Genomic DNA, 13371 nt, shown 5'->3' on the forward strand with positions numbered 1-13371 from the left:
GCGGGGGCTGAGGGTGACCCCGGGGTGACACCCTGCTTACTGCGGGCTCTTGGGGTAGAAGGGGAGGGTGACGTGGCTCAGATCCTGGATGTCGAAGGCGGTGGGCTCGGCCGAGATCGCCTGCCGCTTGGTCCGCTGCTCGCCCTGCAAGGTGCCGGCGCTCTGCTGCTGCGCCTGCTGCGTGGCGGGCCGGATCACCGAGCGGTACTTGTCCAGCTCGTTCTGCAGCTTCTGGATCAGTTCGTCCTTCTGGTCCAACTCCAGCTCCAGCTCGTCAATGAGCGCATCGCGCTGCCGCAGCTCCTCGATCTTCTCCTGCAGCGCGTACTGTAAATCCCGCAAAGTGCCCATGGTCCTGCCGCCGCGCTCGCCCCTCGCCGCTCCCGGCAACTTCTGCCCCCCCGGGCCGCCTTCCCACACCCCCTGGGCCACCCTGACCCCCGCCGCCCCCTCGGGCCGGCCCGGCGGGGCCGCCGCCGCCCCCCGGCCCGGCGCTCCGCGGCCGCGCTGCTGCTCGGGGCGAGCGCGCTCCGCCTGCGGCAGGCTGGGCTGGCGAGGCAGCGAGACACACACACACACACACACACCCGCGGCGGCGGCGAGGGAGGGAGCGGAGGCGGGCGAGGAGGCGGCGGGAGGACGCACATGCTCTCCCCGCTCGCTGCCGCCTGGCCCCGCCGCTCCCCGCGCCGCCCACGCCCCGCGGGGTCGCCCGAGGGTTGCGGAGAAGGAGGGAGGGACGGGGCCCGTGGGGACCAGCCCCTATGCCTCCGTACCCGCCCGTCCTCCCGCGGGAGGAGTGCATCACACGGGTCCGAGCCCCCCGCACCGTTCTGCCTGCCGGTCCCGCTGCCGCCGTGCCCCGCTCCCCTCCCTCATCCTCTGCTCCACTCCAGATGCCCCTTCTCCCTGAGGAACTTGCCCGGCTTATCTCCCCTTTACTTTGTTTTTAAATAGCCCATTTTTGGTGCCTGCTCCGAGTGGAAGCGCAAGCCGGCGCCTGGCATGGCTTCTCCTCGGTCTCGGCAAGCTTCGGGCTCCAAAAACCCAGATTTCCATGGGAATATCGGTCAAGTATGTCTGCACTAGAAAAAGCCTGGAGGCAGGGCAGATGGATTTCAGAGCACTAAAAAACCCCTTAACTTAAACTGTAAGAGATTTTCCGTGTAGCCCAGACACCCACGTGAAAGCACACGCTCGTTTCTGCCGTACCAAAGGCGATCGGCTTTTCCCGGAGTGCGGGATTTTCCCTCGTTCACTCGCATTCCCTGCGAGCCGCTGCACGCCGGCTCTACGTCCCCGCTACAATCCGCGGGGCTGCAGCACAAAAACAGCAAATAAACGAGCCGGATCGGCTGAGCCCGCCGTGCCAAATGGTCCTGGCGCTCAAGGGACATGCACATCGTGACAGCACAGCGCCCGGGACGGCCCCCCGGGGAAAGAAAGAGGGGTGTGGGGGCTTGTTTGGGGTTCCTGATGAGATTGTCCGGGCTGGAGGACTCGGGGATAGAAGCCCCTTACAGCCCAGCTGGGTGCTGACTCCCCCAAGAGCTTCTGCAGCACAATTCCCTGCTCAGATGTTTTCAGGGTAGCACAAGCAGCTACTTCTATTCCCTCCTGCAGAGTTTGATTTGGGGATGAGGAGGATGCAGGCAGGGATATGGTTTTTTTGGAGGTGGGTGGTGGTTACGTGTTGGTTATCTAGACCTCCCACAGGGGCATTAGCCGGGAATGCCAGGCATCCAGACCCTGTTTATGGGATTGAGCTCTTTTGGGTTTTCCCTTTTAGTTTTATTTTACTGTTACATACTGGTGCTTGCCTGAGTCCAAAGCTCCAGCTTACAAACTGCCGATGGTTTATAAAATAAATTTTAAAAAAATAAGGATGAGGAATTACACGTGCTCCATGCTCCACACTGGTGTTGGAGAGGGCCTGGCCTTTGTTCACAGACATGAGGCTTTGCAGGATCTTCATGTATATCATTCCCCCTGCATGTCTGAGATGCATGTGAAAAGGGAAAAAAAAACACCTATAGGTTATGCAAAAAGCCTGAGTTTTCAGTCCCCTTGGTACATACGTGCCAGGCACAAAGCAAAGTCCCTGGTTGTTTCCATGAGTTTAAGTTCAGACAGCATTTTTTACAGTCTATTCCCTCCATTTCGGTCTCACACAACTTGGCAGGAACAAAAGTACCAAATATCCTCTGAACATTTCCATTTTAAAGACAACCAGCATTAAATAGATGCATTCCTGCTGCCTACAAACTAGAAATCAGTGATAAATAAAATATTTTAATAGCATTCAGCCAACATGCCTTCAGTTTTATTGTTTTTCTCCCTCCAGAACTGATACTGATGTCTGGACAAGGGAAACAGCAACACAGTTAACTGAAGCCCACCAGGCTTCAAAAGCATCACAGCCCTGGGGGGAAACTGGTGCATAATTTCTCAATGACAAGCAGGAAAGTCACATTATTTGGTCTCTGTCAGAGGTGTACAGCCTGGGACTGACACATCAGCACCCTGATCAGAGAGGACCTGGAGATAACCATGAGAAATGACGGGCAATAAAGCTGTCAAGGAGTTTAGCTGAGCAGATCTAAAGAATATATTTATTTGCAGGTGGGAAGCAGATTTTCATAAGACCCTTGAGGTCTAAAGAGAGATTTTTATGGCTCAGTTTTAGCTTTGAGACCATAACCAGCAGCGGGCAAGTCTGAGGCTGGTCTTCCCTTCTTTAAGGATGAGGCCAGAGCAGCCCAAAGGGCTTCACAACCCGAGACCAGAGTTCTGCCACGGGAAGGCAGCCACAGTTGTCTATTTTTGGCTGTTCTCTGCTCTCCCAAAGAAACCATGGGGCGAGTGCAGAGCCTGGTACTGGCTGGTGTGTAATCTCCGGGATCCAAGGGTACCATCCCACTGAAATAAAAATAAATCCCATGATCCAATTCCTTTCAACTTAAAGCTCCCAATAAAAAAAAATAAATAAAAAAAAAAGGAAAAGGAAAAATTTCAGGCTCTCAGAGCAGCTGCTTTGTCTTCTTGATCCAAGGAACGGAAAGAAACAGCTTTAGGGAGAAGAATGGCAGGAATGCACCAACTGGCTTGGTTTTGGGAGGACGGGGTGAAGCTGCTCGGTTTGTTAAGGGAGCTTTTGGCTACAGACATCCCAAAGGCTTTTTGTGCTCCCTCCACTGTGCCTGGATGTCAAGTGAGCAGGAAACCAAAAAAAAAGAGCATCTGCAGACAGCCCCAAAGCAGCATAGCAGGGCTTGATGATGGCAACCACACAGAGCAGGGATGTTTCTTGTCTCCAAGCGGGCTCTGATGAGCTCACAATATTTCCTCTCTGCACAGCTCTGAGGTTTTAATAGCTTTTGCTTCTAAACCTTCCAGGGATCATCTGTCACCAAATGCACCCACTCAGCTGCCATCTATCCAAGCTAAAACCGTATCTGAACACTGTCTACTCTGCAGACACTCCCTGGATTCCCGAGGCCAAGCTCAGGTAGCCAGAAGGATCACTGACAAGCAAATGTCACCTCACTCCAGCCAGGGCAGCGTGGCCAGAGGAGCTGGAGATGCATCACTGACCACATACACAAACACTTCCCTCCTCCTGGAAGCACTTCTTTTCCCCTGCCTAATCACTCTATTCTTTTCCCAAAATATCTGCAGGAGCAGACCAGCCTGGGGCAAGAAGCTGCACCACCTGGATCCTTGCTCAGCCAAATGCCTTCCCTAAGTACACATTTACAGGGAGAAGGGAAGACTAAAATACAGGAGGATCTGGAGGGAAGCAGCACATTCAGGAGCTGAACTCTTGCAAAAAGCACACTGTAAACAACTCCACTTGTACCCTGAGAGCCACCACATCTCATCTATGGGACACTTTCTGCTATTCCCTGTCCCCAAAATCCACTCCAACCCCGAGGCAGAGGGAGGAGTGCCATCTACTGAAACATGAACACACCTGACTACTCCCTAGGGCACATTTGGCCATTCTTGCTGCCTTTTCCAAACCACAGAACATTGTGAGTTGGAAGGAACCATTGAGTCTAACTCTTAAGCCAATGGCCCACATGGGGTTTTGCCCCAGGGTGCCTCTGGTAGCTCCTTCCAGGGCCACGGGGCCCTACAGATTTATATGGAGCAGCTGGAAAATACTTCAGCCCCCAAGGATGGGGTTGAGGCTGAAAGTGCTGTGTCAAAACAGCCTGGCCAAGACCAAGGAGCAGGAACTGGTAGTATTTGGGGAGTGCTTCAGCCCCTTTTCTCTAGGAAAACAAGCCCTATTTTCTGGTGACACTGTATTTTCCTCCTTATCTCGGTCCTGTTTCTCTAAAACTAAGAGCTGAAACCATTTGTCCCTCCCCACTGAAGGGACAGAGATACCAAGGGTTGAGCACTTTTGCAGTGAGTGCTGTGATTTAAACCCCACTGATTCCCGAGTCCTGGAAGTCAAATCAACATCTAAACTGGATTAACTTGAAGCTTTTCCTTTAGTACAGGCTCAGAAAGCAACACTGAGAAGTAGCTCTTGTGAAGAGGATGCAACTGCTCCAGCCTTCCTAGGAAATCCTCCCAGGATGAGGATCATTTGGAGCAGAGCAAGAAGCAAAAAAAAAAAAGAAAACAAATCCACCACAAGACTTATTAACTGTACGAAAAATTGCTCGCTGCAGAATAAGCAAAAGGAAAAGGTAACAGTGTGCTGTGCTGCAGTTGGTAATGCATTTAGCTTTTTATATCCCATTAGAGACACGCATAACACAAAAATGAATGTCTGTGCCATGCAACGCAGGAGGATGAGACATTCTGAGTGCATAATGGCACAGATTATCGGTGGAACACGGGGGCTTCAAGCTCTCCTGCCCCTCTGGGTGCACATCCCGTGTCACAATCAGGCTGAAGAGTCAAGTCTCTGTTCTCCTCTGTGAGTCTTGTGCCTGGAGATGGCACAAAGGACCTGATGCCCTGGCAAGGTAAGAGATAACCCTCCCATTGTTGGTGGTTTTGCAGGCTGGAGGAAAGCCTGTGTCCATCGTTCCTCCTGGGTGGGCTGTGGAGCTGAAACATCAGGGGGATCAGTCAGCCCCACGGGAGGAACACGAGCTTTATATAAAAATGGCACAATAAATCATCCTCAGTAAGTTCAACAAGCCCTCTGAAGCTTGTTCCTTCCATCAGAGCAACCCAAGCTGTCCCTCTGACTTGTTTTCCCACTAAGACGACCCTGTTCCCACCGTCCCTGCCCATATGTCCACAGAAACCCCAGATCCTCTGCCTTCCCACAAGCACCTGACACGCTTCAGCTGGAGGATATCTTTCTAAAAAGCCAGGCTTTTTCTCCCATGGTTGCATGGGAAGTTGGGTTTTCAGCAGCTCAGCCATCAGTGGGCACACCTGGTGGGTCTCACATCCCCTCACTTCAGTGCTGGCTCAGCTGCGCATGAGCCCCTGCAGGGCCAGGGGATGTATTCCTATGGGATTCCTGGCAGCATTCCTCCCATCCACAGCCTAAAGGAAGTCCTTGGGGCTGGGCTGTCTCCAGGAAGGAGCAAACACATTTTCTGTGTGCTCCTACACAGGAGCTGCAAACTCTCCAGGCGTGGGAATCACCACTCAAGATCCTGATTCCTCCTGTCCACACACACCTCAAGTGGCTGCTTGGGTTTTTCCCACCTGCCCAGCAAGATTAGACATGAGCACAGCTTAGACACATCTTCCTGTGGACTGGATTGAGCCAGAAACAGCTTCAAAATTATTCAGCTGCCTTGAGAAGTCTCTTTAGGCTCATATTAAGCAGCAACTTGTTCTGCAAACTGCCAAAGTAAATACTTAGTGCTGTTTTGCAGTTACTACAATTAGACACTGCCTATGCCCCTGCTTTTCTCAGCAGTCCCAAGGCACTGACTATGTAGAGCAAAAGCAGCATTTAGTCAAGGAGGGCCCTGGAAATGTAGTTTTTCTTTTGCTTTCAGCCACAAGCAACCATCAAATGAACCCAGGGACCAATTAAACTAAATATAAGGAAGAAGCTCTAGTCTTGGAGCCGTGAGATACAGGATATAATAGAGGTGAAGTCTGTAGCAAACAAACTCGGTTTGGGAAAACAGGTCTATCCTGGCTCCCACACACAAATCTGTGAGACTGGGGAAGACTGAAATGTTTGAAGGAAGGTGGGAGTCCTGCACTGGATCTGATCTGCACACAGAGATGGCTGGGACAGCCAGACCAGCTTCCTTCCACCTCTCATCAGCCAGAGCTGCAGTGCTGGGAACAGCCCATGCTCAGCGACCTCGCACTGTCCAGCTCACATCCCTCCTCTCATGGCAGGATCTGGGGCCAGGGTGACAAGGCGGGAGAGCTCTCTGAGTCATCCCACCAAAGGGCCTGGGGTCACTGCCCAAGGGCAGAACCAACCAGGGACAACACCCCAGTGCCAGCAGAACTCTACAATGCCACTCAGTCACCAAACAATCAATGGCCTCGCTTTCTAGAGGCAAAGCCAGGAACCTACAGCTGCCCAGCACACCCTGCATGTCACCCTGGGACTGGCCTGCTTGGGCAGAATGTGGACCTGACCCTCCCATGTTGCAGGGTGCAGGCAACAGGGAATTCCACAGTGTCAGGGCATCCGGGATCAAAGTCCAGCTTTCTGCCTTTGTTTCTGTCTGCATCTGCCTCTACAAACCTTTTCCACATGAAATCACCTCTTTGATTGCCTTTAGGTAGGACTCTTAACTAGCAGTAACAGCTCCCAGTGGCATCTCTTGGAATCACTAAATCCCAGAATGGTTTGGGTTGGAACAGACCACAAAGCTCACCTCATTCCACCCCCTGCCATGGGCAGGGACACCTCCCACCAGCCCAGGGTGCTCCAAGCCCTGTCCAACCTGGCCTTGCACACTCCCAGGGATGGGGCAGCCACAGCTTCTCTGCCCAACCTGTGCCAAGGCCTGCCCACCCTCATAGGGAGGAATTTCTTCCCAACATCCCATCTAACCCTACTCTGTCAATTTAAACCTATTCCCCCTTGTCCTGTCCCTCCAGGCTCTTGCTAAATGTCTCTCTCCATCTTTCTTGTCACCTCCCTTCAAGCACTGGGAGGGCACAATTAGGACACCCCAGTGAGGTCACCCCAAAGCCTTCCCTTCACGCTGAACAATCCCAATTCTCCAGCCTTCTGGAGGAGTGCTGGTTTGATGCTGGGAAAAACTTGCACTGACCAAAAGAGGGATTTATCCCTTGAGGCAGCTGCAGTTCTTCACAGCTGACTTTTCAAACACCACACAGGCACAGCTAAAGCCCTGGGTCACATCTCTGCCTTCTGTAACTCACTCATTTGTTGTGGTCACGGTTCTCTGGTTGCACGAGGTGATAAAGCAGAAGTCTTAGGAAGATTTGAACAGCCAGGGACTCGTTTTCCTCCAAAATTACCCTAATTGATAGCAGCTCATTTCTACAGCCAGATTTTGAAGCTGCTTGATGCCATTTCGGAACTTCCTTGTGGTTTAACGGTGACAAACCCCTTGGTGGTTCCGAGCATTTGCAATTCCAGTTGCTCCCTCTGCCACCTTTCGGACCCTGCAGTGCTCCTTATCTCTCTCTGCCAGTGATGCACCACTCACCTCCTGTAATTGCCTTGGTCTGGTGGGTTGATTTATCCAGCCTTCAAAACAATTCATTTATATTTGAAATTGGATTAGAAACAAACACACATTCTACTGGCCCTGCTATGAAAAGAACCAGGGTGTTACCATTATTTCGTGACAGATGCCTTGAGAACAAGTGCTTGTCTCTTTATGTAATCAGATTCATTCCCCTGCTTATTAAAAATTATTATTTGGCTGTTTCAGGTATTTATAATAATAAAAAGGAACACATTTTAAAGCTGTGGTTTACATGCCTGAGCAACAGGCTGATGTTTCTTTAAGTTGCACTGAGAGTTGCCTTCCTTGTTAAAACCAGATTTGTGCTGGAATTTATTCTGAAATCTTTGACATGTGCATGCCCCAAGCTCCTGCAAACATCTCACTGAAACACCAGACCTTCATTTAGGTTTCTGCAAGTGTTTATGGCCACACTTCCAGCAATGCCAAATCTTTCCACGTAGAAAACATTTCCAAAAAGGCTTTGCACTCAGGGGTTGAGCCCTGTGATTATTCAAAGGCTTGGCACTGATGGTTGCACCCCACAGAGGACCTGCCTTGTTGAGGCACCGGGGAAACATCCATGATCCATCCAGGCACAATCTGCAAACAGAGGCTCAGGTCAGGCTTCACAAAGGCTTTACAGTGTTCCACTGGCTTCTACATCTCCTCCTTATTTATGCTTGGGGAAACTGCATCAAACTGTGCTCTCAGAGCGCGTGGAGTGTTTGTGCTCCCCATTTGCTCGTGGCAGTGTTGCCGGAGCCGATTGCTGCACTCATCACAGCGCTAGGGGCTGCTGTTTGCCTGACTGCCCCGGCACTGCAGCACCTTCCCCCTGACTGCCCTGGGGGCTCGGGGCATGGCAAGCACTTCTGTTCTCACCTGTCCACAATTCCTGCTTCAAACCAGCAGCTGAACCCCCGGTGGGTGCAGGGCTTCCTCCTGGCTGTGGCTGCACAGCCACTTCTCCATGTCCTAACCTGTCACAAGCAGGCTGGGCTCTGAGCCTGGGGCTGTGGTGCCTTTCCTGCCTCCAGCTGGTTCTGCTCTCACCTTGACTCCTCTGCATTGCATGGTATTAAAATGTGCTGTGAAGGTTCACCTGTGCAGCCCTTCCCCACCATAAACCCTTTGCCCCTCCACATTTCCCCCAACACCCCCTAATCTTTGATCTGGGTGGACAACAGCACAATTTTCACTGCTGGAAAATTGTGATACCAACTCGTGGAAACCTCAAACCCAGAGGGAAAACTCCTCTGGCAGTGAAGATGCTGCAAAGGCAACATGCACTTTGGGTCTGCTGCTCTGTGCTCTGGAAAGATTTCTGGGTTGGTGTTGACTTTTTGCAGAATCACAGAATTGTTTGGGTTGGAAGGGACCTTAAGGCCCATCCAGTCCCACCCCTGCCATGGGCAGGGACACCTCCCACCAGCCCAGGTTGCTCCAAGCCCTGTCCAACCTGGCCTTGGACACTCCCAGGGATAGGGCAGCCACAACTTCTCTGCCCAACCTGTGCCAGGGCCTGCCCACCCTCACAGGGAAGGATTCCTTCCCTATATCTATTCCAAACACACTCTCCATCAGTGGGAAGCCATTCCCCTTGTCCCTCCATCCCTTGGAAATGGTCTCTCTCCATCTTTCCTGTTGGCCCCTCCAGGCCCTGCAAGGCCACAGTTGGGTCCCCCCAAAGCTTCTCCTCTCCAGGCTGAACAATCCCAGCTCTCCCAGCCTTCCCTCCCAGCAGAGCTGCTCCAGCCTCTGCCCATCCTGGGGCCTCCTCTGGGCTCTCCAGCAGCTCCATGTCCTTGCTGTGCTGGGACTGGGCAACTTCTCTGCAGGAACTATTTCTGCTGAAGTTTTATCTCTGCTTTCCTCGAGCAGCTTGGCACAAACTACAGGGCAATTTGTTTAATCCCACATTTCTGCAATCCAGATACACAGAGCTCAGTGTACAAACTCACCTTCAAAGCACCTGACACGCTGGGAAAGGGCCTCGTGTTAGAACAGGGAGGATCAATATTGGTACAGTCCCATACTGTGGGTGGGACGGAGGCTGCACTTTTATATCTGTGTTCCCTGGAACAAAAGTGCAAATTCCCAGCCTGCTCCCAACTCACTGCTGCTCCTTTCCCAGACACACACAACTCAGGGGTTTTTTTGCTTTACACAGGCTTTTCTCTTTTTCCTCTTTGCTCCAAAGCCACGAGCAGCAGCAGAACGAGTGTTTTCTGCCCCTGCTTTGGTCACACCGGGAGGGCTTGTGCCACCTCCCCGCAGCGGAGCCTGGCCCTGCTCTGCTCCCTTACATGGCCTGCAGCTCTGGCAGCCACAGCATTCTCCACATTCTTCCCTTTCCCCCCTGCTTTTAAATCCTCACTTCTTTTAGGAGGAGGAAACGCCAACAGGAGGAGTAATGCCGCCCTCTGCTGCCCTGCACCTTCTCACCAACCCAATCACCACCACCGTAAAAACCCTCAACGAAACATAAAAAATCTTCCCACAAAAACAAAAAAACAAAAGCCCAAAACACTCAACATAAAATAAAAAAAATTCACGCATTAAAAATAAAAATACTATTGATGAACACCAGCGTTAAGCTCCCTCTATCAATATATTCTATTTCTCAGCAAGAGGGTAGGATGAATATTCTGAGTTTTTCTCAAGTTAGACACTACAGTGCTAAAGAAGTGAGCACATGGCATAGTAAGGGGATTATTTACGCAAAAATAATGTAAATAAGCAGGTATAAAACCATAGTGATGTCTATATGTGCCTTATAATGATCAACTCTGTCTGCCCCTTACAGTAATCAACTCACGGCCTTCGTTTTCCTCAATATTCAGTTTTCCTTATAAGCAAATTATTTCAGAGCTGTAACAACTCCTCCTGCCAGTGCCAGCAGAACAGACACCACATCTCAGGTGGGTTTTCTCTGCCACACCTGAGCATGTTCCCCACAGAGACACAGGAGATGGATTTGTCGACAGTTGGAATCGATGATTTGATTCAATCATAGACATAAAATCATTGATCTGCACCAGCTCCTGGCTCAGCACTGCCCCAGCTCCCAGCTGGCACATGGAAATCAGGACACACAAACCTAAACATCTCTGGGTTTCACTATTATTGACCCATTGAATGACCAGCCTGAAAAAGGAAGGCAGCTTGTCCTCATGATACACACACCACAACTCTGTATTTAGTCTCATTTCTTTAAATTTTAAATTAGTCCATTTTCAAGAGTCTGGATCTTTTTTCTTTCATTTATATTCCCTTGTAAACTCTCAGGAAAACCAAATAAATGTGAACAGCTCCTGCTAATACCACAAATAAATCACAGCAATTGCAATTAATCTAACACCTCAAAAAAAAAAACAAACAACCTCAGCCTCCCAAACTCCTCAGATCTACAGATCAAGTTAAACTTTGTGAGCATCCTCTTGTTTTAAAAAAACATTAATGGAATTTCCAGACAGCATTGATATTGATTGGGCAGTAGAACAGCAAATACTGAGCATGGAGGTCTAAATTACGGGGAAAGGATCGATACAGGAGCTCCACTGGGATGGAGCATTTATATAAATGGGGTTTTTCCCCTCAAGCTTCTATATATTTTTGTAGGACATGCTCAGGACAGGGGGGACATCACGTTTTTAAAAGGCAAATTAAACCCAGGCAGATTAGGAGATTCAGAGCACAAAATACCTACCAGGAGACAAAACTGGAGCTGTGCACCCTGTGTCTGATACTCAGCCTATAAATAAGCCAAATTCTGCCCTCTGTGCTCTCTCAAAGGGATAAACCACCACCATCAATTCCTTCCTTGAAAAGTTTCACCAAAACCAGCACAGCTGAGGCAGGTTCTGAGATTTTCAGTGTTGGATTCACTTCACCTGAGTAATTCCTTGGTAAAGGGGAAAGGTCAGAGAGGAGCCTTCCCATTTCCCCGTGGGGAATCAGAAGCATTCCTTAAATTCCTCCCTCATTAACCCACCTCACCAGGGTTCTCCCAATTCCATGACAAACTGCATCCCTTTAGAATCTCCTTTGCAGCACAAAGCTCATTAATGAAGGAAGAGCAGTAGGAAAATGAGAATCCCGCACGAGATTTTCCTTTAGAAAGGGCAAAAAAGGTTGTTCCAGGAGTCAGGATGGCAGATTGCTCCTTGTGAAAAGTTGTACACTCCAGGTTTTCAGCTGGATGCCTTTGGGGTCAATAAAATCAGGCAAAAAGAACTAAATCCAAATATATCCACTTGTACTGATAAGTACAGAATTCCAAAATTCCTGAGGTTGGCAAAGCCCTCCCAGCCCATGGAGCCCACCCTGTGCCCGATGCCCACCTTGTCCCCCAGCCCAGAGCACTGAGTGCCACGGCCAGTCCTGCCTTGGGCACCTCCAGGGCTGGGCACTCCAAACCTCCATGGGCACCCCCTGCCAGTGCCACTAGGAAGAGTCACAGGGTGTATTTCCATAGGATTCTCTACAGTGCAAATCAATTATCTGTCTACAATACGGCCAATTCCAATTTTTTTTGGTGAAGAAAATACCTGTTTTCCTGAGGCTTGGCATTATTAATCCACCCAATGACTGTTTCCAGTCCTAAAATATCATTTAGCACTAATTAGTTAAAACTTTGACTTAATGCAACAATTTTTCCTTTGTAACTACCAAATGCTTTTTATTTTTTACCTTTCAACATGAATTCAGGTTTTACTGGGCACTGAATTGCAAGTTTTGTGTTTGCAAAACTAGGCTTTCCATTTCTACAGCTAATGGGTTTCAAATATATATATATTTGAAACCCATATATTTCAAATATATATATATTTTTGAAACCCATTAGCATCCCATTATAGAAATGGGGTAGCATAGAAACCCATCAGATATATATATATATAACCCATATATGTGTGTGTGTGTATATATATATACATATGCACACATATATATGTTTTAATTGATATTTCCCCCCATCTCTGTTCCTCTTGAGCAACACACAGGAAATAAAGAGTAGAAACTGGAGCATCACACTGCTAATAGTTTTCAGAAACACCTCCAGGTTCATGCAGGGAGCAGTGATTAAAGCTGTAAAAAATGTACCTGTGCCTGCCCTGAAGGAAACAAGGGCTGTTAGAACATAAATCCTCTCGAGTCTGAACGCAGCTCGTCTGCTGATCGCTCGAACCACACGGTTTTTAACTCTTTTTAACTGTACTTTTAGTTTAGTTCATTTTGTCTCCTTTCTGTTCCTAAAAAGCACAGCAGCCCAAACCATGAGCTAATTGCACCTCCTGCGAACTGCACAGGTTAATTAACATAATTATTCACTCGCATCCTGGCCTGCGTGCTGAATTCATCTGCTCCATTTCCAGCCTGAATAATTGAACAGGTATTAATTATTTATACCTCAGAGCTCTTTCAAAGGAGCTGCTCAGAGTCAGTGCCAGTTACTGGGCTTGGCAGACAAAGCCAGGCTCTGCCACAGGAGGGCCACACTCCTGCCTCCTGCCAGCTTTATCCCCCCCATTCCAGGGGGGAATGGGAAGGGGTGCATTTCAGCATCATGCACTTAACCTCCCTATGTCCAGCCCTTGATTTGTGGGTGATGCCAGTGAGCTCAAAGGAACCGGAAAAAACCCAAAACATCTCCCTGCTAAGCACGTTTTCCTTTTGCCTCATCGACAGAAGATGTAAAGGACAAGATGCAAGG

At 49.7% G+C, this 13371-nt stretch overlaps 1 protein-coding gene across 3 annotated transcripts in view; it reads right to left on the minus strand.

Moving 5' to 3' along the window:
- The window catches only part of PRKG1 (protein kinase cGMP-dependent 1), a 341078-nt gene that overhangs the window by 310885 nt on the left and 16822 nt on the right, over positions 1-13371 (minus strand). For 2 of the 3 annotated variants that reach the window (XM_071563623.1, XM_071563622.1), the window contains exon 1: positions 41-399. The exons of the other annotated variant lie outside the window; for it this stretch is intronic. In XM_071563623.1, the coding sequence (XP_071419724.1) occupies positions 41-351 (311 nt within the window). In that variant the 5' untranslated portion in view covers positions 352-399. Of the gene's footprint in view, positions 1-40; positions 400-13371 lie in introns of those variants that run through there. 3 annotated transcript variants of the gene reach the window in all.

This window comes from Pithys albifrons, chromosome 9 (genome assembly GCF_047495875.1).
Source record: "Pithys albifrons albifrons isolate INPA30051 chromosome 9, PitAlb_v1, whole genome shotgun sequence".
In the NCBI taxonomy this organism is placed as follows: domain Eukaryota; kingdom Metazoa; phylum Chordata; class Aves; order Passeriformes; family Thamnophilidae; genus Pithys; species Pithys albifrons.